The sequence below is a fragment of the Diadema setosum genome, chromosome 5 (genome assembly GCF_964275005.1).
Source record: "Diadema setosum chromosome 5, eeDiaSeto1, whole genome shotgun sequence".
Taxonomy (NCBI): Eukaryota; Metazoa; Echinodermata; class Echinoidea; order Diadematoida; family Diadematidae; genus Diadema; species Diadema setosum.
The window spans coordinates 32,112,593-32,137,660 of NC_092689.1; the positions used below are offsets into that span (position 1 = coordinate 32,112,593).

The 25,068-nt window shown below is 39.0% G+C and overlaps 1 protein-coding gene across 1 annotated transcript in view; it reads left to right on the plus strand.

Annotated features, from left to right (window-relative positions):
• The first annotated feature begins 938 nt into the window (after nucleotides 1-938).
• LOC140228846 (serine/threonine-protein kinase 31-like) overlaps nucleotides 939-25,068 on the plus strand; it is a 45,369-nt gene continuing 21,239 nt past the window's right edge. The window contains exons 1-12 of the mRNA XM_072309118.1: nucleotides 939-1,078; nucleotides 1,613-1,710; nucleotides 9,639-9,749; nucleotides 12,909-12,997; nucleotides 13,720-13,757; nucleotides 16,159-16,314; nucleotides 17,231-17,302; nucleotides 18,069-18,233; nucleotides 18,737-19,142; nucleotides 20,979-21,106; nucleotides 22,215-22,321; nucleotides 22,671-22,866. Coding sequence (XP_072165219.1) covers nucleotides 1,025-1,078; nucleotides 1,613-1,710; nucleotides 9,639-9,749; nucleotides 12,909-12,997; nucleotides 13,720-13,757; nucleotides 16,159-16,314; nucleotides 17,231-17,302; nucleotides 18,069-18,233; nucleotides 18,737-19,142; nucleotides 20,979-21,106; nucleotides 22,215-22,321; nucleotides 22,671-22,866 — 1,620 coding nt within the window. The 5' untranslated portion in view covers nucleotides 939-1,024. The remainder of the gene's footprint in view (nucleotides 1,079-1,612; nucleotides 1,711-9,638; nucleotides 9,750-12,908; nucleotides 12,998-13,719; nucleotides 13,758-16,158; nucleotides 16,315-17,230; nucleotides 17,303-18,068; nucleotides 18,234-18,736; nucleotides 19,143-20,978; nucleotides 21,107-22,214; nucleotides 22,322-22,670; nucleotides 22,867-25,068) is intronic.

A 25,068-nucleotide genomic window follows, 5' to 3' on the forward strand; every position in this document is an offset into this window, starting at 1 on the left:
GAGGATCAGAGAAAATAAACAAGTGGAGCGGGCAAAGCTGAAAACACAGGAGTTTCGAATCATTCTAGATAGATTCGCTGAGGTAAATACAAAAGATATATCTTAACAAAATGCAATAGTTAAACCCACCCGGTATTTCATGAAGTATAGTTTTCCCATTTCGCGTAGTGTAATGTCAATTTATCTATTCCTTTAATGTTGCTTTTTCGTATTCAAACTGTTTTGAGGTGGCAATTGCCCTACATATTTCTTCACAGGTTGGAGCTCTTCCAATTTTACGATTGTAGTATAAATCATATGCTTAATCAAAATTAATACATGATTCAACAAGGCATTAAGTTTGATATTTTCCCTGAATCCAAGTAAAACATCCAGCCAATTTATATTAATAAACTGAGGAAATTTTAGTTTATTTCCTACCTCGTTTATTTCCTACCGATTACCGATTTTAGTTTATTTCCTAACCTCGTTTCTTAACTCCTACCGATTACCGTAGTACACAGACATGACCAGCGCCCTCTTGTGGCAGGCACATTCTTTTCAAAGTTTGATGAGCGCAGTGTGCAGTGCAGGCTGCACGTGTTTTGAAAAGTTCTGTGTTTGTGTGTGTTTTGTGTGTGGGTGTCTGTTCGTGAATCCACGTGGGAGTGTGGATCGCCGCCACACACAGGTACTCAGTGGCCAAATAAAACAGGGCCTCCATCGCGCGGTGGCATCGGGATGGTCCGCGCATCGGCGTACTTGGGCTGACAGGCACGCTGCTCGGAGACGAAGACGAAGAATACGGCGAAAGTCAGGGGGCTGGAGAGGGCACGGCAGAGATCCAGAAGTCAACCCCCATCATCTCACGCTGCTTTCTGTGTGTACGTACGTGTGTACGCGTGTGTGCTACCTCGGCCTCTCACTTACTTGTGAATTGTGCTATGAATTACATTTGGAGAAGGCAGAGCTAGAGAAGGAGCGGAGAACTTATCTAACTAAGAAGGAAGAACAGCCAAGAAAAAGATCTCCTTTTGCAGCATAAATGGCCAGCAAAGGGAGCATCTATGTTGGGAACCTTCCCAAGACATTTACAGAGGTATGACAATTCCACATTAAGGTTTCTCTTAACGATACTTTGACAGTGCAAGTCCTGTAACGTTACTCACGGGATGACTTGCACCGCGTACCGCGACGTCAGTTCATAGCTCATTCTCATTCTCAACTCTCTGGACTTGCACTCGGCAGTGTGTAGACCATGACCATTCTTACAGGCCCTCACCCAGGTAGAGACCATTGACGTTTTACCATTTATGGGATGCTATGCTTGCAAGTGAAAGTTTCAAGCAACTCAGGGTACCGTTTCATGAAAGTTGTCAGTACTGGCAAGTTGTCAGCGCTGATTAAATTGATGAAACACCCCCTGGACTCAAATCCAGTCCAGAGGTCAAGTTTGTAATATAGTCCATCCCAGGTGGGCATAAGGGTTAAAAATAGCTGATGTGATACCACAGACTGTAACTGGTTAACAGAACACATTGGTGTAGAATTCTATGTACATGATTCACAGATTGCTTTAACCATGGACCTACAACAACTTTAACTGACTGATGTGTGTTGTTTGTCCACACAGAATGATCTTCGCCAGCTGTTTGCAGGAACAGGGGACATAGCATCAGCCGTGTGCAAGGAGGGAAAATCCAAGGATGGCTTGCAAATGTTCAACTATGGGTAGGATTACTGGGCAGATCTATTTGATCTTCTTTACCATATGTTTTTTTATGCCTCCGCCACGAATTATGAAGTGGTGCCGGAGGCATTATGCTTTCGAGTTGTCTTTCCGTCCGTCTGTCCGAAATCGATTTTGTGGACAGCATAACTAAAAGCAAAAACCGTTTGAGGTATCCTAATGAAACTTGGCATACAATGTATAGGCCTATGTATGAGTGGGCGAAGTTGTGCCTATCATCATTTGGGTGCATATGCTGAAGGTCAAAGGTCTAAAGGTCAAGGTGAAATGCTCTAAATTTCACTATTTCCCCTATATCTATGGAATGCGTAAGGGGATTTTCTTGAAACTTAGTGTATACAAAGGTCAAAGATCAAGTGAAAATGTTAAAATATACTGTTTCTCCATATCTCGCAAATGGTTTGAAGTATTTTCATGGAACTTGGTATATACATACATGTACCAATGCATGTACAGACTGGCAGTATGATTATCTAGGGAATTTGGGGGTCATAGGTCAAAGGTTAGGGGGTCAGAAGTCAAGGTCAACTCAAAATTTCACTATTTCCCCTCATATTTATGCAATGCCTGCAGCATTTTTGTTGAAGCTTGATATTATATGTATTACCAAACAGATTCTCTGGGAAGTTTCTTGCCAAAAGATCAAAGGTCATGTGAAAGTGCTAAATTTCACTTCTTCCTCCATAAATATCTCGAAAGTGACTCAAGGTATCATAAAACTGGGAATTCTAGGGCCATAGGGTCAAAGGTCAAGGGTCAAAGGCCAGGTTAAAATGCTATTTATTATTTTACCACTTAATACTGAAATTACACTTTTTTCCATACCTTGAAAATTACTCATGATGCATAAACTTATAAAAGGGTCAAAAGTCAAGTGAAAATTATCAAATCCCCAAATCCCTGCACTCATAGACAATAATGTAGCCATTCATCCAATTAAATCTTAGTTCAAGGAAAGTGAACATTTAACACATCTGTGACAGACCTGTCATTTTGATATTTTACCCATTGTCTAGGTAGGACATACTATAGACCTATTAGGAGAACCATGCATTATGGCAGAGGCATACCAGTTGCCATAGTGACATTTCTATTTTTTTCTATGCCTCCACCATGATGTGTCGCTGGAGGCATTATGATTTTGGGTTGTCCGTCCATCTCTAAATTGATTTTGTGGACAGCACATAGAACTTTATGTTTGGAGGAACTGTTCAACTTCAGGTATCCATATAAAACTTGGAATGTATGTATGAATGGACAAAGCTGTGTGCCTATCAACTTGTGGGCAGACCGTTCAAGGTCAAATGAAAGTACAAGACCAGTCCAATTTTAAAAATTTCACTCTTTCCCCATCTCTTCAATGCCTTATGCTTGAAGCTATTTTTCTTGAAACTTACTGCATTATCTTTTTTATATTTTTTTTAATTTTTATGCCTCCGCCACGAAGTGGTGCCGGAGGCATTATGTTTTCGGGTTGTCCGTCCGTCCGTCCTTCCGTCTGTCCGTCCTTCCGTCCGTCCGTCCGTCCTTCCGTCCGTCCGTAATGAATTTTGTGGACAAGGTAACTATCGAAACCTGTTGAGGTATCCTAATGAAACTTGGCATGTATGTGTATTAGGGGGTGAAGTTGTGCCTATCAACTTTTGGGTGCACATGCTCAAGGTCAAAGGTCAAAAGGTCAAGGTCAAATACATAAAATTTCACTATTTCCACCATATCTATGCAATGCGTAAAGGGATTTTCTTCAAACTTAGTGTATACAAAGGTCAAAGATCAAGTGAAAATGTTAAAATATACTGTTTCTCCATATCTCGCAAATGGTTTGAAGTATTTTCATGGAACTTGGTATATACATACATGTACCAATGCATGTACAGACTGGCAGTATGATTATCTAGGGAATTTGGGGGTCATAGGTCAAAGGTTAGGGGGTCAGAAGTCAAGGTCAACTCAAAATTTCACTATTTCCCCTCATATTTATGCAATGCCTGCAGCATTTTTGTTGAAGCTTGATATTATATGTATTACCAAACAGATTCTCTGGGAAGTTTCTTGCCAAAAGATCAAAGGTCATGTGAAAGTGCTAAATTTCACTTCTTCCTCCATAAATATCTCGAAAGTGACTCAAGGTATCATAAAACTGGGAATTCTAGGGCCATAGGGTCAGAGGTCAAGGGTCAAAGGCCAGGTTAAAATGCTATTTATTATTTTACCACTTAATACTGAAATTACACTTTTTTCCATACCTTGAAAATTACTCATGATGCATAAACTTATAAAAGGGTCAAAAGTCAAGTGAAAATTATCAAATCCCCAAATCCCTGCACTCATAGACAATAATGTAGCCATTCATCCAATTAAATCTTAGTTCAAGGAAAGTGAACATTTAACACATCTGTGACAGACCTGTCATTTTGATATTTTACCCATTGTCTAGGTAGGACATACTATAGACCTATTAGGAGAACCATGCATTATGGCAGAGGCATACCAGTTGCCATAGTGACATTTCTATTTTTATGCCTCCGCCACGAAGTGGTGCCGGAGGCATTATGTTTTCGGGTTGTCCGTCCGTCCGTCCGTCCGTCCGTCCTTCCGTCCGTCCGTCCGTCCGTCCGTCCTTCCGTCCGTCCGTAATGAATTTTGTGGACAAGGTAACTATCAAAACCTGTTGAGGTATCCTAATGAAACTTGGCATGTATGTGTCTTAGGGGGTGAAGTTGTGCCTATCAACTTTTGGGTGCACATGCTCAAGGTCAAAGGTCAAAAGGTCAAGGTCAAATACATAAAATTTCACTATTTCCACCATATCTATTGAATGCCTGAAGATATTTTCTTGAAACTTAGTGTATACATGTATTACCCAATTAAGATTCTCTGGTGAAAGTTTGCATCATGAAGTCAAAGGTCAAAGGTCAAAAGGTCAGGGTCAAATACATGAAATTTCACTATTTTCGCCATATCTATTGAATGCCTGAAGATATTTTCTTGAAACTTAGTGTATACATGTATTACCCAATTAAGATTCTCTGGTGAAAGTTTGGGTCATGAGGTCAAAGGTCAAAGGTCAAAAGGTCAAGTAAAAATATCAAAACTTCTTTTTTTTCTCCGTGCCTTGGAAAATTGTTCAAGTTATCTTCATGGAACATAGTATATACATGTACTGACTGGAAGTGATTATCTAGAGAATGTAGGGTTCACGGGGTCAAAGGTCAGGGATCAAAGGTCAAGTGCAACACTTCAAAATTTTACTATTTCCCTCATATTTATGCAATGCCAGCAGGGTTATTATTTTTCTACACTTGGTGTATGCATGTGTAACCTAATAGAAATTCTCTGGAAAGTTTTTTTTTTTCTTCTTTTTTTGCCTCAAAGGTCAAGAGGTCAAAGATCAAGTGAAAGTGCTGAACTAACTTTTTCCTCCATATCTCGAAGTGGCTCAAGTTATCTTGTAACTTAGTACATATATTATGCATGTTCTACCTGAAAGTGATTATCTTATGAATTTTAGGGTCAAGGGCCAGATGAAAATGGTAACAATTTACTATTCAATTCAGAAATTGCACTTTTTCTCCACACCTGTACCTTGAAAATTACTCAATGCCTAAATGTATGAATGGGTCAAAGTCGAGTTAAAGTCCTTAAATCCCTGGATACATGCTCTCCTATTCATCCAATTAAACCTAGGTCAAGGAAGGTGAACATTCAACACATTTGTGACAAACTTGTCATTTCAATATTTTGCCAATTTTGTGAAAATGTAATCACACATTGTCCACATGTACTATCTAGACCTATTGGGAAAATCATGCATTATGGCGGAGGCATACCAGTCGCCAAAGCGACATTTCTAGTTTTCTATGCCTCCACCATGATGTGTCGCTGGAGGCATTATGATTTTGGGTTGTCCGTCCATCTCTAAATTGATTTTGTGGACAGCACATAGAACTTTATGTTTGGAGGAACTGTTCAACTTCAGGTATCCATATAAAACTTGGAATGTATGTACAATTGTATGAATGGACAAAGCTGTGTGCCTATCAACTTGTGGGCAGACCGTTCAAGGTCAAATGAAAGTACAAGACCAGTCCAATTTTAAAAATTTCACTCTTTCCCCATCTCTTCAATGCCTTATGCTTGAAGCTATTTTTCTTGAAACTTACTGCATTATCTTTTTTATATTTTTTTTAATTTTTATGCCTCCGCCACGAAGTGGTGCCGGAGGCATTATGTTTTCGGGTTGTCCGTCCGTCCGTCCTTCCGTCTGTCCGTCCTTCCGTCCGTCCGTCCGTCCTTCCGTCCGTCCGTAATGAATTTTGTGGACAAGGTAACTATCGAAACCTGTTGAGGTATCCTAATGAAACTTGGCATGTATGTGTATTAGGGGGTGAAGTTGTGCCTATCAACTTTTGGGTGCACATGCTCAAGGTCAAAGGTCAAAAGGTCAAGGTCAAATACATAAAATTTCACTATTTCCACCATATCTATTGAATGCCTGAAGATATTTTCTTGAAACTTAGTGCATACATGTATTACCCAATTAAGATTCTCTGGTGAAAGTTTGGGTCGTGAGGTCAAAGGTCAAAGGTCAAAAGGTCAGGGTCAAATACATAAAATTTCACTATTTCCACCATATCTATTGAATGCCTGAAGATATTTTTTTGAAACGTAGTGTATACATGTATTATCTAATTAAGATTCTCTGGTGAAAGTTTGGGTCATGAGGTCAAAGGTCAAAGGTCAAAAGGTCAGGGTCAAATACATAAAATTTTACTATTTCCACCATATCTATTGAATGCCTGAAGATATTTTCTTGAAACCTAGTGTATACATGTATTACCCAATTAAGATTCTCTGGTGAAAGTTTGGGTCATGAGGTCAAAGGTCAAAAGGTCAAGTAAAAATATTAAAACTTCTTTTTTTTCTCCGTACCTTGGGAAATTGTTCAAGGTATCTTCATGGAACATAGTATATACATGTACTGACTGGAAGTGATTATCTGGAGAAGGTAGGGTTCATGGGGTCAAAGGTCAGGGGTCAAAGGTCAAGTGCAAGACGCCAAAATTTTACTATTACCCTCATATTTATGCAATGCCAGCAGGGTTATTTTTTTACACTTGGTGTATGCGTGTGTAACCTAATAGAAATTCTCTGGAAAGTTTTTTTTTTCTCTTTTTGCCTCAAAGGTCAAAAGGTCAAATATCAAGTGAAAGTGCTGAACTAACTTTTTCCTCCATATCTCGGAAGTGGCTCAAGTTACCTTGAAACTTAGTACATATTATGCATGTTCTACCTGAAAGTAATTATCTTATGAATTTTAGGGTCAAGGGCCAGATGAAAATGGCAACAATTTACTATTCAATTCAGAAATTGCACTTTTTCTCCACACCTGTACCTTGAAAATTACTCAATGCCTAAATTTATGAATGGGTCAAAGTCAAGTTAAAGTCCGTAAATCCCTCGATACATGCTCTCCTATTCATCCAATTAAACCTAGGTCAAGGAAGGTGAACATTCAACACATTTGTGACAAACTTGTCATTCCAATATTTTGCCAATTTTGTGAAAATGTAATCACACAGTGTCCACATGTACTATCTAGACCTATTGGGAAAATCATGCATTATGGCGGAGGCATACCAGTCGCCAAAGCGACATTTCTAGTTTTTAATTTATGTTTTATTGAAAAATCATACAGAATCACACTATTTACAACAATTAACTTGATTAGAATAACACAATCACTGAACAGTGTAGAGGAATTGTAAAAAAGAACAAAAAAAGAACTTACTGCATTATAATATTACCAGATCAAGGGTGCTCTCAGAAAAGTTTTTTTTTTTTTATGCCATGGGGTTGAAGGTCAAGTGAAATTGCTAACATATCACCCATTTCTCCATATCTCGGAATAGCTCAAAGTATCTTCATGAAACTTAGTACAGTGATATTGTACTTATACATTGTATGTTGTGCAGGTAACGTTTCCCTTTGGAAGTTTTGGGTCATGGAGTGAAAGGTCAGGGTAAAATGCTAAACTTAATGCTATTTTAAAATGCTGAAATTACACTTTCCATCATGCCGTGGATATTACTGGGTGACTGTGCATCATAAAATGAACAAAAGTCGCATGCCCCGATTTTACCCAAGGACTCAAAATAGGTAAAATGGGTCAATCTAATCAATCTTTAGTTTTTCATATTTTCTGAAAGGAGCAACTCTTCTAAAGTTTGGGATGATAAAATGGAAGGGTTATTGTGTTTTTAGCAGTTTTTCTAGAACACTTTTTGTGGGTTTGCAGGTATGTCTAAGAGGCCCCTGTTCATTACTTAAAATCCCACACAGTACACACTCTTCACTTTCAACTCTAGTATGACTTTTGGAACGATAATGCGACCGCATTGAAAGTTGGTATAGCGCATTGCACAGAGCACAGCTTGACAAGATTAATCCCTTGAACTCTATTCTATTCTTCAGAACCTCTTTTCTCAACACGCTTTTACAGAGTGTGTGCTTTCTTTCCAATTTTTAGATAGGTTAGGAGAGTTGGATTTGAATTGAGTTATATATTGGAATCTGCCCTTCACTAAAAATCTATGTTAAATGACTTGTTGGTTTTGTGCTGTAGGGTCACATACACTGTATGCATACACTTAGTTAAACTCGCTATGTTCATGAATTAACACACATTCTGTAGGGAAAGATGCAAGAGTGAAAGCAGCAACATTAGTAGAACACATCAGTGAAAGTTTGAGGGAAATCGGACAATCGATGCAAAAGTTATGAATTTTTTAAGTTTTGGTGTTGGAACCGCTGGATGAGGAGACTACTAGAGGTTATGACGTATGAGTGGACAATACAAAGAAAATATAAAGAAAATTCAACAAAAATTCACTTTTCTAGCATTATGAAAGAGCACTTGACTAACCGCTTTCAGAAAGCAGGGGGAATGATTGCTACCCTTGATATATGTCAGTATCAAGTTGATGGAATTTGAAATTTTCATGAAAAATGAATTTTTGTGGAATTTTCGTTATATTTTCTTTATATTGTTGTCATACTCATACGTCATAACCTCTAATAGTCTCCTCATCCAGCAGTTCCAACACCAAAACTTTAAAAATTCATAACTTTTGCATCGATTGTCCAATTTTCCTCAAACTTTCACTGTTGTGTTCTACTACAGGTTGCTGCTTTCACTCAATCCATGTTGCTCTGTGGGTTTGCGTTCCCTTTAATGACACTTTGTGGAATGTCAAGAATGTCAAGGAATGTAAAAACCGCTAAGCACAGTTTGGGATGTGTCATCAAACTTTGAAACAGATGTTATTTCAATTTCTTGCTTATTATGTGTAACTATCAACTCTCATTGTCAAAATGGACTAAAGACCAATTTAGAAAATTTAGTACTGGTAATGTGATGGAGGCATGCCAGTTGCCATAGTGACATTTATAGTTGTCATTTGTATGCAAGTTCATACACCTTGTACAGATTATAAAAAGATGAAGGGAAATTACAGTAGATCGTTAAGATACAAGCGTGTACACTGTAGGAGTAGACAAATGTTTATTGTTTGTGTTTATTATGTGCATGCCATTTCAAGTTGAGTTACCTATGTCAGTATTTAGTATGGTGGCCTTTATTAGATCTATTTTGCAAGTCTGTTTCTGCTTCAAATATTTCTTAAACATGCAAGAATCTCATAGAAAGTAGAGTTTTCACAGTTGGGGAAAAAAAAAGTAGTTTGGAAAAGTTTTGTATTACAAATGTTGTAATTATGAGATGTTACACATATTGTATTTACATGATATGTTTACCCGGTGATTGTAGAATCTTAATTTGCAGAGTTTGTGTAAATCATGTTACACAGCAATTAATATATTGACTTCCCCCACACGCCCAAACTATCAGATTTGTTAACTATGTGGATGAGGCATCGGTACAGCAAGCAATTTCGGCCTTCGCTGGAAAGGTTGTGCAAGGGAGAGTATTGACTGTCCGGAGATCTGAGCGAGATAGGAAGTAAGTACACTGAGGCAGAGCCTGTACAGATTGGTCTTGAAATGGCACATTCTGGTTTAGATGATTTCATAAAGTTACTGATTTAACCCGTTGAGGACAGGTCCTGAGTATACTCGGGCAGGTGTCCATGGGAAATGCATGATGTAGCAAAATCAGTCCATCCTCAACAGGTTAAAGTATGAAAAAAAAAAAATGTCTTCTTTCAGTATGACATCTGCTGTGAGTTTGTAAAGGGCTTTTCAAGTAGCCCTCTCACGTCAACCTGTACAGACATATTTTGAGTTTTACAAGAAATGACCAAAGATATACTTTCAAATTTACTTGAGGGTCCAAAGTTTGTATAATTTTTACAAGGGTGTATTATTAAAGAAAAATTATATGTGTAATGAGCAGAGATGTGAAAAATATTTTCCTCCTGTAAAAATAGAGACACTAGAAAAACCAAATTCAGAGTAGAGGTGGTTAATACCCAAGACAAGTGGGAAATACACATGTACAGTATGTCCCCCCAAAAAAATTTCAATCAAATTTTTGCATCGATAACACCCAATATGATTAAACTGTCTAAATGCTACTTCAGGGTCTTAAAATGTAACATCTTAGCTGTAGTTTGCAGAAAACCCCATTCAATTTGGGTAAGCGGTCACAGAGAAATGTGGAATGTTGTAAAGCATGTGGTGAGTCTGATTCTTCCAAGTTTAGCACTTCGATGCTTTTGTGTGTGAAAACAATAGACAGAACTTGGAGGGAAGAGATTCTTGACATCCTCTACAAAATTCCTCATTTCTCTTTGACCGCTGAAGCAAATCGAATGGGGTTTTCTGTAAGATGTGGGCAATGAGTTAGAGTTTCATACCCTGAATTTGTATTTGGATTGATTCACTATTTTAAAGATATAATTGATGAGGGTCCCGTTGTAATTTTTTTTTTTTTTTTGGACAGACGGTACAGTTGTATCTTTATTTGCCTTAAGAGTTGAAAGACAAGATAGATACATGTACAACTTATATCTATAAGATATTGTAGTGGTTATCTCAGTGACAGCAAATGTCCATCCTATGTTCAAGTTGACAGTAATGAGTTGAGTTAAACATGGGAACAGCATGGTTCAAGTTTATTTTGATCAGACTTAAAGATAATCAAAAGTTTTGGTACCTCAAAAGTTTCCCTGAATTTCTGTGTTTCAGGTTAAAGTACCTTTCATATAATTAACACTGTGAGACTTACTCGCCCCAAAGTGCTCTCATTTCTTAGTAATCATGCAATTAACTGCGACCAGCAGTCCCATACGCATAGCGACCAGCAGCCCCATATGCATAGCGTAATGGGGCTTCACATTGTAGCATTCAGGATCATGACAGATTTAGTATCGCGGGTAAATATCAACTTAAAATCCAAAAAATTCTTCAATTTGAAGACTTACCAATTAAGTTGAAATCTTGAAAACAGGCTTCAGGCAACGTTTGGTTCTGCCAATAGTCCCTTTCTGTTCGAATTGATGACTGAATGTGACTCTGTCAAGAGGACCTTGGGAGAGCTACATACACTGATTACTACGGCCAGCGCATACGCACACATCACATGCGAACAAATTTCAAATCCATGAACGGATAAGATGTTTGTGTGCGCATGCGCTTTCCGTCAATTCAGTGTAGCTCTCCCAAGGTCCTCTCGACCGAGTCACATTCAGTCATCAATTCGAACAGAAAGGGACTATTGGCAAAACCAAACGTTGCCCGAAGCCTGTTTTCAATACTTCAACTTAACTGGTAAGTCTTCAAATTGAAGAAATTTTTGGATTTTAAGTTGATAATAACCCGCGATACTATATCTGTCATGATCCTGAATGCTACAATGCGAAGCCCCATTTAGCTATGCGTATGGGGCTGCACGCTGCTGGTCGCAGTTATCATGCAATAATGGTTTCGTACAATACGTGTACTACCTCGCCGCCGTACGGCGGCGGCTCTGGTACGAAACCATTATTGCATGATTACTAAGACATGAGAGCACTTTGGGGCGAGTAAGTCTCACAGTGTTAGTTATATGAAAGGTACTTTAACCTGAAACACAAACTAAGACAAGGAAATTCAGGGAAACTTTTGAGGTAATACCAAAACTTTTTATTATCTTTAAGATGAGAATGTTCCGAACTTTTAAAGCTCCGTATGTGTTTTCAGAGAATATTGATATTGGCAACTACCACACATGCAGGTTAGTGAAGGTAATGATATCAACTCAAAATTGTCCCATCAGTTTCTGCTCTGAAATACCAAAATCATGCTGCAATTGATATTGTGGCAACAAAAACCCATTCACCCATTGCAGACTAGGTGTGAGTGTACTTGTGCAGGTGTGTTCAGGAAGTGCGTGTTATAGCAAAATCAGCTACATAATGGGTGAAATCTCATCATTAGTGGATTGTCACATTGCATTGTGAGCATATACAGTGGTACATGGGTTTTAATGAGGAAGGCATAGCAGAGAGTGCCAGAATCTTAGCTGCCATGTCTTTAATTGGGCTTTGCAAAACACCTTAGTCCCCCTTACAAATACTTAAGCCTTGTATCAAAGCAAGTGTTGTTAAAGCCTTTCAAAGGCTTAGTCTTAATCCCAGTGTGGAGAGATAAGCACCTCCCACAACCCCTAAAGAGGTAAGTAAAGATTTCCCACTAATCCCCTTAAGTAATGCTAATAAACTGCTTACTCAACTTTGTACAAAAACTCTCCTGCTGTTTTACACAGACCATTTACAGACCATATTATTTTTTTCTTTAAAAAAATACTAATTTGATTAATCTTTCAATCATCATATTGTGCACTGAAAACATTGCAGTTACTGTAAAAGTGGACATTTTCGTGGTGTTAAAACTTTGGCACATTTTGCGCATCCAGAAAATAGCATAAAAATAAAAGTGTAGCAAAAAAACCTGCTGAAAACTGCTTATCCAATAGTGGCGAGCCAATGGAGTAAAATGGAGTCAAAAGGGGCTTGAGCATGCAAATAAAAGCACATACAAAACTCTTCTTACCCACTGAGCATGAAAAATTATTCACAGGAAAATATACACTTCTAGACTAGCTACAGATTACTTTAATAGGTCACAGAGGGAACTGAGAAGTAATACCAAAAGTAATTCTTTGGTCTCAAATCTGCAGATCTGCTGGTGCTGGAAATGACAATCGTCAGTGGCAGCACAGGAATGGAGACGGAACACATTATAATGATGCCAGGGGGAATGATAAAGGTATATAAATATAACAGATTCTTGTATCATTGCTCAAAGTGTTTAAAGGTCCTGTTTACCTTTGGGAACAATGATTTTAAAAAAGAATTTGAGATATGCATATGTGTAGGTCTGTTGTACCACAAAACATCCTATCATATAAAATTTTCACAATAAAGGCTAAAATATAAGGAGATATCTGTATTTTTCATGATAAATTGTAACTGTAGATGGTTTAGTGTGGAAAATTATTATTTTAAGTATTGTTCACATTTTGTGTATTTAACAATACTTTACATTGATTTTACCAATTCAAATTTTTACAGTGGTTGTTTCTATCCCTGACTCACATTTAAGAACTATTTTAAAGCTGGGTTTTTGTTTCATCTGCAAATGGTAAATTATGCCTTTAATGTTCCCCCAACAACAGAAACTATTAAAAAGGTAAAGTGAGAGACTGATAGGCACTACCTATAAATTTGATTAGATAGAAATCATCGAACTGACTCCCTTGGACTCCATTTGAGCAGTGTCAATGCTAGACACAGGATTCACATGTAGCAGGTGCTACCGTTACTCGTGCTGTTGAAAAGAAATGTCATTATTTTGCTTCTGCCTGCCGATGGAAACACTTGTGTGTAAGTAAGTGCAAAATACTGCTATTTCAAATCTATATGCCGCCTGTGAGAGTTTCATAATGAAGTTTTGTTTTCATGTCATGATTTTGTTTGTTTTCATATCAGGTTCAGAGGGGGGTCCACAGAAATTGCAGGGACAGGAGGTGAGTCCATGATTGAGAAAGACAGAAACATTCTTCACAGCTTACTACCCTGATATACAATGTTTTGTTTCTTACATGTATATTGCCGCTTTTAGCGCCATGATCTGTCAAATCAGAGTGAATCCTGGGGGAGAAAGTACCTGTTATACCGTGTGTTAAAGAGAAATTACAATGGGACCTCTTCAACGATAACTTTAAAAATAATAAGTCAATCCAAATACAATTTCAGGGTATGAAGCCATAATATATTACCCACGTCTTACAGAAAACCCCATCTGATTTGCTTCAGTGGTTGTCAAAGAGAAATGGGGATCTTTGTGGAGCATGTCAGGAATCTGTTCCCTCCCAGTTCTGTCCATTGTGTTCACACATTAATATGCAGTTCCAAGAGCATCCAAGTGCTTAACTTGGAAGAATCACACCCATGACATGCTTTACAATGATCCACATTTCTCTGTGACCACTTAACTAAATTGAATGGGATTTCCTGTGAAATATAAGCTGCGTTCAGACGAAGGCAGTTTTGGTTGGAGTAACTTCGAAACAAGGTCGTGGTAACTTCCTCTGGTCGGGGGAACTTGCCGCGACCTCTTCCTGTGACCAAGATACTCCTGAGTTTTCTCAGGAGTATCTACAACTCAGGAGTATCTCGCTCCCACAACTAGCCGGGCGGAGTAAATTGCCTGTGCGGGTTTTGACCTATACAAGGACTTATATGTTTCTCCTTTTTATGCCTCTGCCACGAAGTGGTGCCGGAGGCATTATGTTTTCGGGTTGTCCGTCCGTCCGTCCGTCCGCTTTCGTTTACGCGATAACTTGAATAATATTTACTGGAATTTTACCAAACTTGGTCCAAGTATGAAGTATGATGGGGCAATTATTTGAGTAGATTTTGGGTGAAATCGGCTAAAGGTCAAAGGTTAAAGGTCAAGGTCAAATCATGAAATTGTATCCATTTACGCGATAACTCAAGACTGGATGGAGCAAATTTCACCAAACTTTGTTGGAGGATGATGTATGATGGGACAATTACTTGATTAGTTTTTCAGTGAAATTGGACAGAGGTCAAAGGTCAAAGATCAAGGTCAAATCCTAAAATTTATCTGTTACGTGATAACTCAAAACTGGATGAAGCAGCTTTCACCAAACTTGGTCCAAGGATGATGTATGATGGGACAATTAGTTGAGTAGATTTTAGTGACATTGGCAAGAGGTCAAAGGTCAAATGCTATAAATGTTGCAATTTTCCCCATATATATGCAATGCCCGAAGGTATTTTCTTGAAACTTGGTGTGGACATGTATTACTGCGTAAAGTTTCTCCAGAGAGTTTCAGGTCTAAGGTCAAAGGTCAAAAGGTCAAAGGTTAGGTGAAAATGTTGCAATATTACTTTTCTTGCAAATGGTTCAATGTATCTTTGTGGAACTTGGTACATATGCATGTACTGTTTGGCAGGGATTATCTAGGGAATTAGGGGTCCTGGGTCAATAGTCAGGGGTCAAAGGTCAAGGTCAACTCCTCAAAATTTTACTATTTCTCTCATATACTAGTATATGCAATGCTTGCATTATTAGTTTCAAAACTTAATACATGCATTACTTAATGGAGATTCTCCGGGAAATTTCCAGCCAGAAGGTCAAAGGTCAAAGGTTAAGGGTCAAAGGCCAGGTTTCAATGCCCCCCCAAAAAAAAACAAAAAAAAAAAAAAAATCTATTTTGTACCGTCATCACACTCCTTCTTCGTACCTTGGAAATTACTCAATGCATAAACTTCCCAAAATTCCCCAAATATGTGTACCTGCAGTCTTAGAAAATTATAGCAAACCCAGTTCAAGACATTTCTGACAAACCTGTCATTTCAATATTTTGCCAGTTATGTGAAACTGTCATGGATCACACATTGTGAAGACATTGTACTATACGCCTATTGGGAGAATCATGCATTATGGCGGAGGCATCAGTCGCCATAGCGACATTTCTACTTTATGTGTGTTTTATTAAAGAGTTTGTGAGTTGGATTTTGTTGTAACGCAAAAGGTTGGCTGCAGTAGCGAGGTTTGTAGTCTAAAGATGCTCGACATGATTATTTAACTGTAAATCTTGGGCATACTAGAGTATTCTGCTTTGCTATTGGAGTAGAAATATGATGGATATGATATGATTAATCAGTGATGAATTATGTTGCCTAGTTACAGAGGACTAAACAGGCAGTGAATAGTTTTTACCTGATATATATTTGCTGCTCTAGGACGGAATATCATGTTGTCGTCCCTATCTATGATTGCGTTCAAATGAGCAAGATCATTTGATAATGCATGCTTCTGTTTCATGTTACTTCTTTTTGCATGAATGGCACAGCGCACATCATATTTCTTGAATGTTTTACAATTTCAACTCGCAGGAGAAGGTGACCATCACCCATGTGATTGATCCGCACACTCTATATGTGCAGATGATAAATCAAGAGGCCCTGGAAAGTTTCTCTGCCATCATGTCCAGCCTCCATGACCACTGCCAGTCTGCGCCAAAGTTGACGGGAGCGCCGGAGAGAAATATGGTAGTGATGGCAACCACACTTTTGCCACGATTGTTGCATTTTGGCTGTAACCGCTCCGTACAAGGTTTCGAAAGCCTCATAGACTTTGTACAATCCAGTACAGTACAGCATCTTCAGTTTATATCCCAGCATAGTTTTCAGTAGAAAACGCATGGGATGAAAAAACAAACAAATATATATATATATAATATATATATATATATATATATATATATATATATATATATATATTTATATATATATAAATAAATATATATATATATATATATATATATATATATATATATATATATATATATATATATATGTATATATATATATGGATGATCTAGGCTGGTATAAATTGGTATATGATGCATCAAGCATGTCACTTGGGATATAGTCATGTTCAGTTGGTGTTCTTGTCCAGAGCTTTTGTGTAGCTCATGTCCTCTGTCCGTTTTACCGTAGATACTCTGCAAAACTAGGCTAAAATGCTCTAGGTAGTATTGATAGCAAGACTGCAAATTTGCAAAGGCAGGAGAAATTCATAATTGGGACTGCTTCAACTTGTCTTAAATTATTATTGTAGATTCTAAAACAATGTAGCTGCTCGAGGATTTGTACATTTCAATAGTTTTATGGTGAGAAAATGTAAAGATGAAAGTGTCATGTAGAGAATGCTCATCATAACTCAGATATTAACTCTGCTATTTTGTGTGTTATCATGCACAGAACATTTCTCATTGTGTTGCAGTGTAATGTGTACTTGGTAATACATTATTTGGCTTGAACGACACAATTTTGAAGAAATAGTATGTGATCTAAACAGAGACTAGTTGTATAGAAATTTCTTGGACATTATTTTCTAGCCCTTTACTCAAGGGATGAAATCCATGTGATTTTCTCTGTATGTGTTTTCTACAATGGCTCACAGATGTATGGTGCCATTTTTGCCGAGGACGGAGCCTGGTATCGCTGTTCAGTTTTGAATCACAATGGTGGAAAGGTAAGATGTGACATTTGATAATGTGATAGGGCAGTATCAAACACCTCTCACATTTCTTGAGTAAAAAGATGGATGTAGGGATGTACTCCAGCAGGCTAGGGGGGCCTTTTATCATTCAGTAGTGCTCTTTATCTCAACCCTCTTACAAGCACTCATGTTTTGCAAAATAATTTTACTCTTTTTTGCATTTGTTGAAACCGAGTGCTGTTTCACCCACAGTACTGTGCATGATTACTAGGTCATTCTATTCGAATTGAGATACATGTATATTCTGCTGTGTTGACAAATAGCTACACATTTAACTTCTTGTAGCACAATACCTTAAATCACCTTTTATACTATCTCCCTTGGATGGTCTGAGAAAAACAGACTGGACTCAGTTGTCATTGCCAGTTCTGGGGGGTGTTTCATCAACGTTTGTCAGCGCTGATAATCACCATAGTAACAGTCAGTGACCAGAGCATCTCATCCAATCAAAACCAAGGATTTTGCTGAAATTGTCAGCGCTGACAAACGTTGATGAAACACCCCCCCCCCCCAGGTCTTTACACAGAGTAAAAGACAATGCTGGAATGGGGTTTCAAGCTTTAGAGACAAGACTTTTGTGTATGTTTAATAGGATCTTTGAACTTGAGTAAGTGCATATTATGTCTTAGACTCCCAGACACAGATTTTTTTTTGTGCAGTTCCATCTCTTGTTTATGCTTGACCAGAAGTGTGAATGATTACCATTATGTTGTCTTAAATCTGGCTTTACTTTTTACAGGCTCAGGTGTTGTACATTGACTACGGGAACTCTGCTGAGGTTGATGTAAATGAGATGGTGATGCTGTCACCAGAGTTATCAAGCATCAGTCCTATAGCAAAGAAGATCAGGATCCTTGGGGTCGCCCCACAGCTTACGGTTGCCTCCTCTCCTGCAGCAAAACAGGTTGGAGGAGACTAAACAACAACACCATGTCTTCATCCTCATTTTTAATGCACTCTCTCTCTCCTTTCTCTCATTCTCTTTCTCCCTTTCTCTCGCTTACTCGATAGGATCTTCTTTTGTCAAAACTGATTATTCAGTAAGTTAACAGAAGAGAGAATAAACTGGTAAAAACTCTTGACAAATTTAAATAAAAGATGATTGTCAGTAGAGTATTCATTACATGAAAGAATGTATGCAATTACTTCACAGGCCAAGAAATGTGGTAATTATGGATTCTATGGGGTACAGTTTCAGTGTCTTAACTGCCTTTTGCCTCCGAAGGGATGGCCTACCGTCAAGATGATGACTTTTATCATATTTATTGTACAGGTTAGTCCTTGTAAGACCAACATTTTGAAATGCCATTAACATCTTACAACATCTTGTAAAAAGTGAGGCTGACAGAGTTAATGGCAGTCCACCTGTACCCAAGGAGGGTAACCTGTTTCTCTGTTTCTCCACAGGCTTATCAGTACCTCAGCACTTTAGATGACGATGGGGGCGTGAGCCAGAAGCTGAAAGTGGTCATCGCTAGGGGCGTGTCCGTCCTGGATGACGGATCCTTACCCGTCCAGCTCGTATCAAGTGACTGCGACGTGGCGGAGACCCTGAACAAGCAGTTTGCCCCCGAGTACCGAAGCCGGGCGGAGGGTGCGGTGGAGGGGAGGGATGCAGGAGGCGGGGGAGCAGCTGGCGGAGGTGGTGTTGGTGGAGGAGGAGGAGGGAGATGGACCGGCAGGGAAAACAAGGGCGGAGGAGATCCAAGGGGACGGAACCAGAGGAAAGTGAAGGACAACCAGGCTGCCGGAGACACCAATAGTGAGTCCAGTGTGCAGATTGTCGCAAGATTGCATGGACCATTGCTGAAGGGTAGGGACGTAGTCTGGTAAAATGTAGTCACGCTGGTAATGTCTGTTTGAATGAATGGCGAACATTCTGTTGTTTGTTAATTTGATGGTTATGTCCAGCTCATAATGTATCTATAGTGTGATAAATATCATCAAACACCCTTCGGTATGTAGAATTTCATAATCATACTATAATTTGAGCAACATTTGTCTGTCTGTCTGTCTGTTTGTACCTCTACTCCTCCCAGGTCCTTGGTCCGATCTCCATCAAACTTAGTGGGTGGATGCAGGTTGACCGCGAAATTGCCCTTGAGGAGTTCATTTTTGAAAAGGTCAAGGTCACTGGGGTCAAAAGTCAAATAACTTCTAATTTTCGTCAGCTGCAATCAGACACCCGATAGAGGGTGCTATGTAGGCCTACTTATATGGGGATTCCCCCAAAAATATAATCAGACACCCGATAGAGGGTGCTATGTAGGCCTACTCAGTGCCGTATATAAAGAGAGTCTGGCCAACTGCTAATTTGGACGCCATGTCGTTACCGCGCGTATTACGCGTTACAGGGTTAGCGTGTACGCTCAGACGTAACAAAATAACCAAGCCAAATAAGGGGTAGTTAACAATGGGCATTGCGTATGAGCGAACTTCAGTAACGACATGGCGCCTGTAGATCACGGGACCAGCTTTTGACCAATCACAGGCTTCAAAACACATAAGCCAAAAACCAAGTTGGCCAGACTCTCTTAATATACGGCACTGGGCCTACTTATATGGGGATTCCCAGGTGTACGCCTACTTATGCTTCAAGCAAGTTCATCATCATGGGTCATCATAAGTGATTTTTATTTAATATCTGTAGTTTAATCCAATTAAATTAAATTCAATTTTATTCAAAAACCAAATATAAATAACAAGATGAGCAAGTTTGGCCAAGATCGGACCAAGGAGTAGCGCAAACAGTTATTTGACCTCCGTAGACCCATAGAGGATTTCTGGCACTCCACGGGTACATTGACTAGTGACTATAATACACAGAATTTAATTTTTTTTTTTTTTTTTTTTAAGGGGGAGGTATGGTAGGAAAAGGAAAATGAATATTTGGTGTTGAAAGGTTAGACTGGATGGTGATTATTAAATGCAGCTCAGTAGATTTTGCAAGCTATTGTGACTTATGCTAGTTGTGAACTCAGCTACTGAACTAGTTTCTCTGTATGTGTGTGTGTGTGTGTGTGTGTGGATGTTTCCATACAGAGTCTTATGGGAGACACAGGCTTTATGAATAGATCTTTGAGTCAAGCTCTGCACCAGGTGATGTTTTATATCTGTGCACTGCATGCGACACCCAGATGTGATGCCCAGAGCCTCCCTGGTTATGCTAAAGGCTCCCTGAAAACTTGTGACAATATATATCAAAGGTTTCCTGATTTGAGGTTATTTGTATCAATTGAGGTGGATGTAAAACACTAGGCCAAACACTATCACTAGGATCTCCCTGCTTGCTATTTAGAACCTCCCCGAGTTTGAATGTTGGCAGGCCTGGACACTTACTTGTATTAAGCAAAATGTGATGCTTTTACCAATATTAGAAGCAATTCAGGGACTCTAAAATCTATTTTTTGATCACAAATTTAAGAATTATGTAGACAAAGGATTGCTCTTTCAGTTAATATGAAACAGTAAACATCGATTTGGTGGACCCATTTCACCTGTCTTGATCCTCACAGGGTGGACCCAAAACAGGTGAAATCAGGGGCTAGCATGTGACTTTTTGTTGGTTTCGTGATGCATGGTCACATACGAACATGTATACATTGCCTCCTAAGCACACAAGTTCCCTGTCATCTTCAAATCTGAACAGATTACCATGAAAACAGGCTGCAGCACACAAACACCAACCAGATAAGAAAGATCAAGAATCTTGAAGACATCGTGGAGCAGTTGCGGAATGAGAAGATAGTTCTCCAAGAACAGCTTCTCGATGCAAAGGTTAGTGTCACAAATGGGAGAGAGAGAGAAAGAGGAAAAAAAAACTTCTGGAAAAAAAAAAAAATTTCTGAAAAGTATTCTGTGGTTTAGTCATGAAATTATCTCACGTTTCTTCTATACTTGTGTTTCTTGGAAATCTGAAATCTCTTCTTCAGGGTGGTTTTCAAGGACATATATTTTTCCACTGGTGAAGACAACTTTGCCCTGTCATCTCACTATAGGCAAACCAAGGCAAGACATCAATCTATTAAGCCATGTACAGCTGGTAAATGTGATGAAAATCTTGTACATTACAATTCTCAGATTTATTTTTGTCCCTGCAGTCATTCGTCAGGACTGCGCAGCTGATACCCTGGTGTCCTGATGAGATTACAGTATCCTTTTTATACCTATAATATACAAATAGTGAATGGTGACGAGTGCGATAGTTCAAGATCTCACAGGAGGTTAAGACTTGGGTGCCCTATTCAATGAGCAAAGCCAAATTAAATAGTGCGCCTCATCTTTCAACAAGTGCGAAGTCTTGTTCCAGTGCATGAGTAAAGACCATACATTATTTGTTTTATGCAACACCTCAGATGTCAACAGATGTGGTCCACACAGATTCTTGAATTTGATACAGAAATGGCAACCATTTTTCTGTGAAAGGCAAATGAGTAGTACAGTCACAGTCAGTCGTACATGAAACCGATTGGTTGAAGTTGTTTACAGTGAAATGAGTAACAGAATGCACACAGAAAGGGTTTGTTTATTGTGATATCAGAGCCATGCAATGGAACAAAATCAGTGAGTCGAGAGTCGGGAGAGTGGGGGATTTGGCAGAATGGCCTCAAAATAGGAAAGTTGGTGTCACTGAGAGCAGAGACTGAATAACATCTGACTTGTCGAGATGCTACTTGTATTTAGAAGTCTACATGAGATTGAGTATTTAGAGTATTCAAGAAGCACACAATGATATTTATACATGAGTTATTTTTAAATACATGCTTGTGTGCATCCAGATTGATTTAGTGTACTCTTTCAATGATTTATCTCCTCAGATGTTTTTTTTTTTGCTTCAATATCCTATTGTTGTTTTGATTCTTGTGTTGTACTCGTTGCGTGGCAGACCAAAGCGCAGCGCGAGGCAGACTTGATGTCGCAAGAGCTAAACCAGGCCCTGGAGGGGAGATTGGCACCGCTTGCCCACAGCCTCCGCAGAGTGAAGGAAGCCAGGTGGGTGCATCTATTAAAAAGGTAAAAGAAACAAATACAGGCAAGTTCGGGGGTCAAAGGTCAAGCATATTCAGCAATTTCAGTGTCTATGCAATTATTCTTATTCCCCCTCGATCAAGAGAAATTTTTCATGAAATGTGGTGAATGTCAGTGTGGTATTGTGAGTGCATCTCATAAAAAACTGTGTAGTATGCAGGAAATGATATTAAATACAGTGACATTTGATGTTTCAAGCATTTCGACCCTTTCTGTGTCAGGGACTATGGAGAGCATGTGCCAATAGACACTCCGAAACAATGTTCATTTACTTCCTTTCTAATTTACAATTGTATCCCACTGGGCTGACCAGGAACGGCTTCAGCACGGATCCAGACCACGAGGACACCATACTGACCGCCATAGATCTGGCCATGACCTCCATGGCGGGCAGCCCAGTCAAGGGCCAGCGGGATGTCATCAGTCTCATCCCAGACTCGGCCCCGGTTGGGGACAGGTTGCAGGAGCTGGAGAGTGCCCAGCAGGTCCTCCAGAACCTTGACTCTCAGGTGATGAACAGATGGAACTCCAGCTGGAAAGATCAGGGAGACCTTATTATAATGAGCCGATTTACAGCAAAGAATCGCTTTTAATTTAAATTTTTAACAACTTAATTTCTTTGAATATGTCAGTCCCAATTTTCTATTTCTGTGTTTAGCTGGTCTCTGTTTTAGCAAATTAAAGTTACAATTAAGTAACAGTTATGATGAGGTAAAATTGGTGGTCCTGGTGACCTTTTATAGCGGGGTTTCCATGTGTTTTCATTTCATTTCAATTATTGTATATTTATTTAAACAAAAACATTATCTTAAAAGTAAGCATAAACATAAACATAAATGTAAATGTAAACATAAGCATACGCATGATCATAAACATAACCAGACATTGACACAGTTACAGATACAAATTAATGAAATGATCATAGCTGTAAGCAAAAGTGTAAACATCAGCAAAAGCATAAATATACACAAAAGCATGTGATAAAAAACAAGGAAAAGTAGAATTTACGCGGTGCGTAATATATGTCCCCGCCGGAAGTAGCATTTTGTAGCAAAATGTACAATACAGGTCACAAATCAAGGTCAAAGGTCAAAGAAATCAAAGGTCAAAATTCTGTGTAGATGTTTTGAAGCCCTCACCTGCTGCCATCACATAAAGCAAACGGAATCGAAATCGGGTTAGAAATGGCGAAGGAGTAGCATTTTGTAGCCATTGTACAATATAGGTCAAAAATCAAGGTCAAAGGTCAAAGAAGTCAAAGGTCAAAATTCTGTGTAGAAGTTTTGAAGCCCTCACCTAGTGCCATCACATAAAGCAAACGGAATCGAAATCGGGTTAGAAATGGCAAAGGAGTAGCATTTTGTAGCAAAATGTACAATACAGGTCAAAAATCAAGGTCAAAGGTCAAAGAAGTCAAAGGTCAAAATTCTGTGAAAAAGTTTTGAAGCCCTTACCTATTGCCATCACATAAAGCAAACAGAATCAAAATCGGGTTAGAAATGGTGAAGGAGTAGCATTTTGTAGCCAATGTACAATATAGGTCAAAAATCAAGGTCAAAGGTCAAAGAAGTCAAAGGTCAAAATTCTGTGTAGCAGTTTTGAAGCCCTCACCTAGTGCCATCACATAAAGCAAACGGAATTGAAATCGGGTTAGAAATGGCGAAGGAGTAGCATTTTGTAGCAAAATGTACAATACAGGTCAAAAAATCAAGGTCAAAGGTCAAAGAAGTCAAAGGTCAAAATTCTGTGTAGAAGTTTTGAAGCCCTCAACTAGTGCCATCACATAAAGCAAACGGAATCGAAATCGGGTTAGAAATGGCGAAGGAGTAACATTTTGTAGCAAAATGTACAATATAGGTCAAAGGTCAAAGTCAAAGGTCACAACTGAAATTCTGTGTAGAAGTTTCAAAGCTCCCACATAGTGCTATCATATAAAGCAAACAATCAAAATTGGCTCATAAATGACAGAGAAGTAGCAAATTGAAGATTTTGATCACACACGGACGCACACACGGACACACGGACGGACACACGTACGGAGCCCGTTTCATAGTCCCCTGCTCGAACTCGTTCGGCGGGGACAACAAACCAACTCCTAACCAGTTAACAGTTTGTGCTGATGTATATGTGCTGTACTGAGAGCAACTGCTGTCTTCTGATGAATGCTGAAAGTGCTTGTTTAAAAAGATTTTCACCTAAGCTGTCTTCAGCACATAAAAATGTTGAGGGAAGGAAGTCTGCAAGGCCAACACTCTTATTGTACCCGCCGAACAAGTTCGAGCAGGGGACTATGAAACGGGCTCCGTACGTGTGTGTGTCCGTGCGTCCGTGTGTCTGTGTGTCTGTCCGTGTGTGCGTCCGTGTGTGATCAAAATCTTCAATTTGCTACTTCTCTGTCATTTATGAGCCAATTTTGATTCTGTTTGCTTTATATGATAGCACTACATGGGAGCTTTGAAACTTCTGCACAGAATTTCAGTTGTGACCTTTGACCTTGACCTTTGACCTATACTGTGCATTTTGCTACAAAATGCTACTCCTTCGCCATTTCTAACCCGATTTCGATTCCGTTTGCTTGATGTGATGGCACTCGGTGAGGGCTTCAAAACTTCTACACAGAATTTTGACCTTTGACCTTGATTTTTGACCTATAGTGTACATTTTGCTACAAAATGCTTCTTCCGGCGGGGACATATATTACGCACCGCATA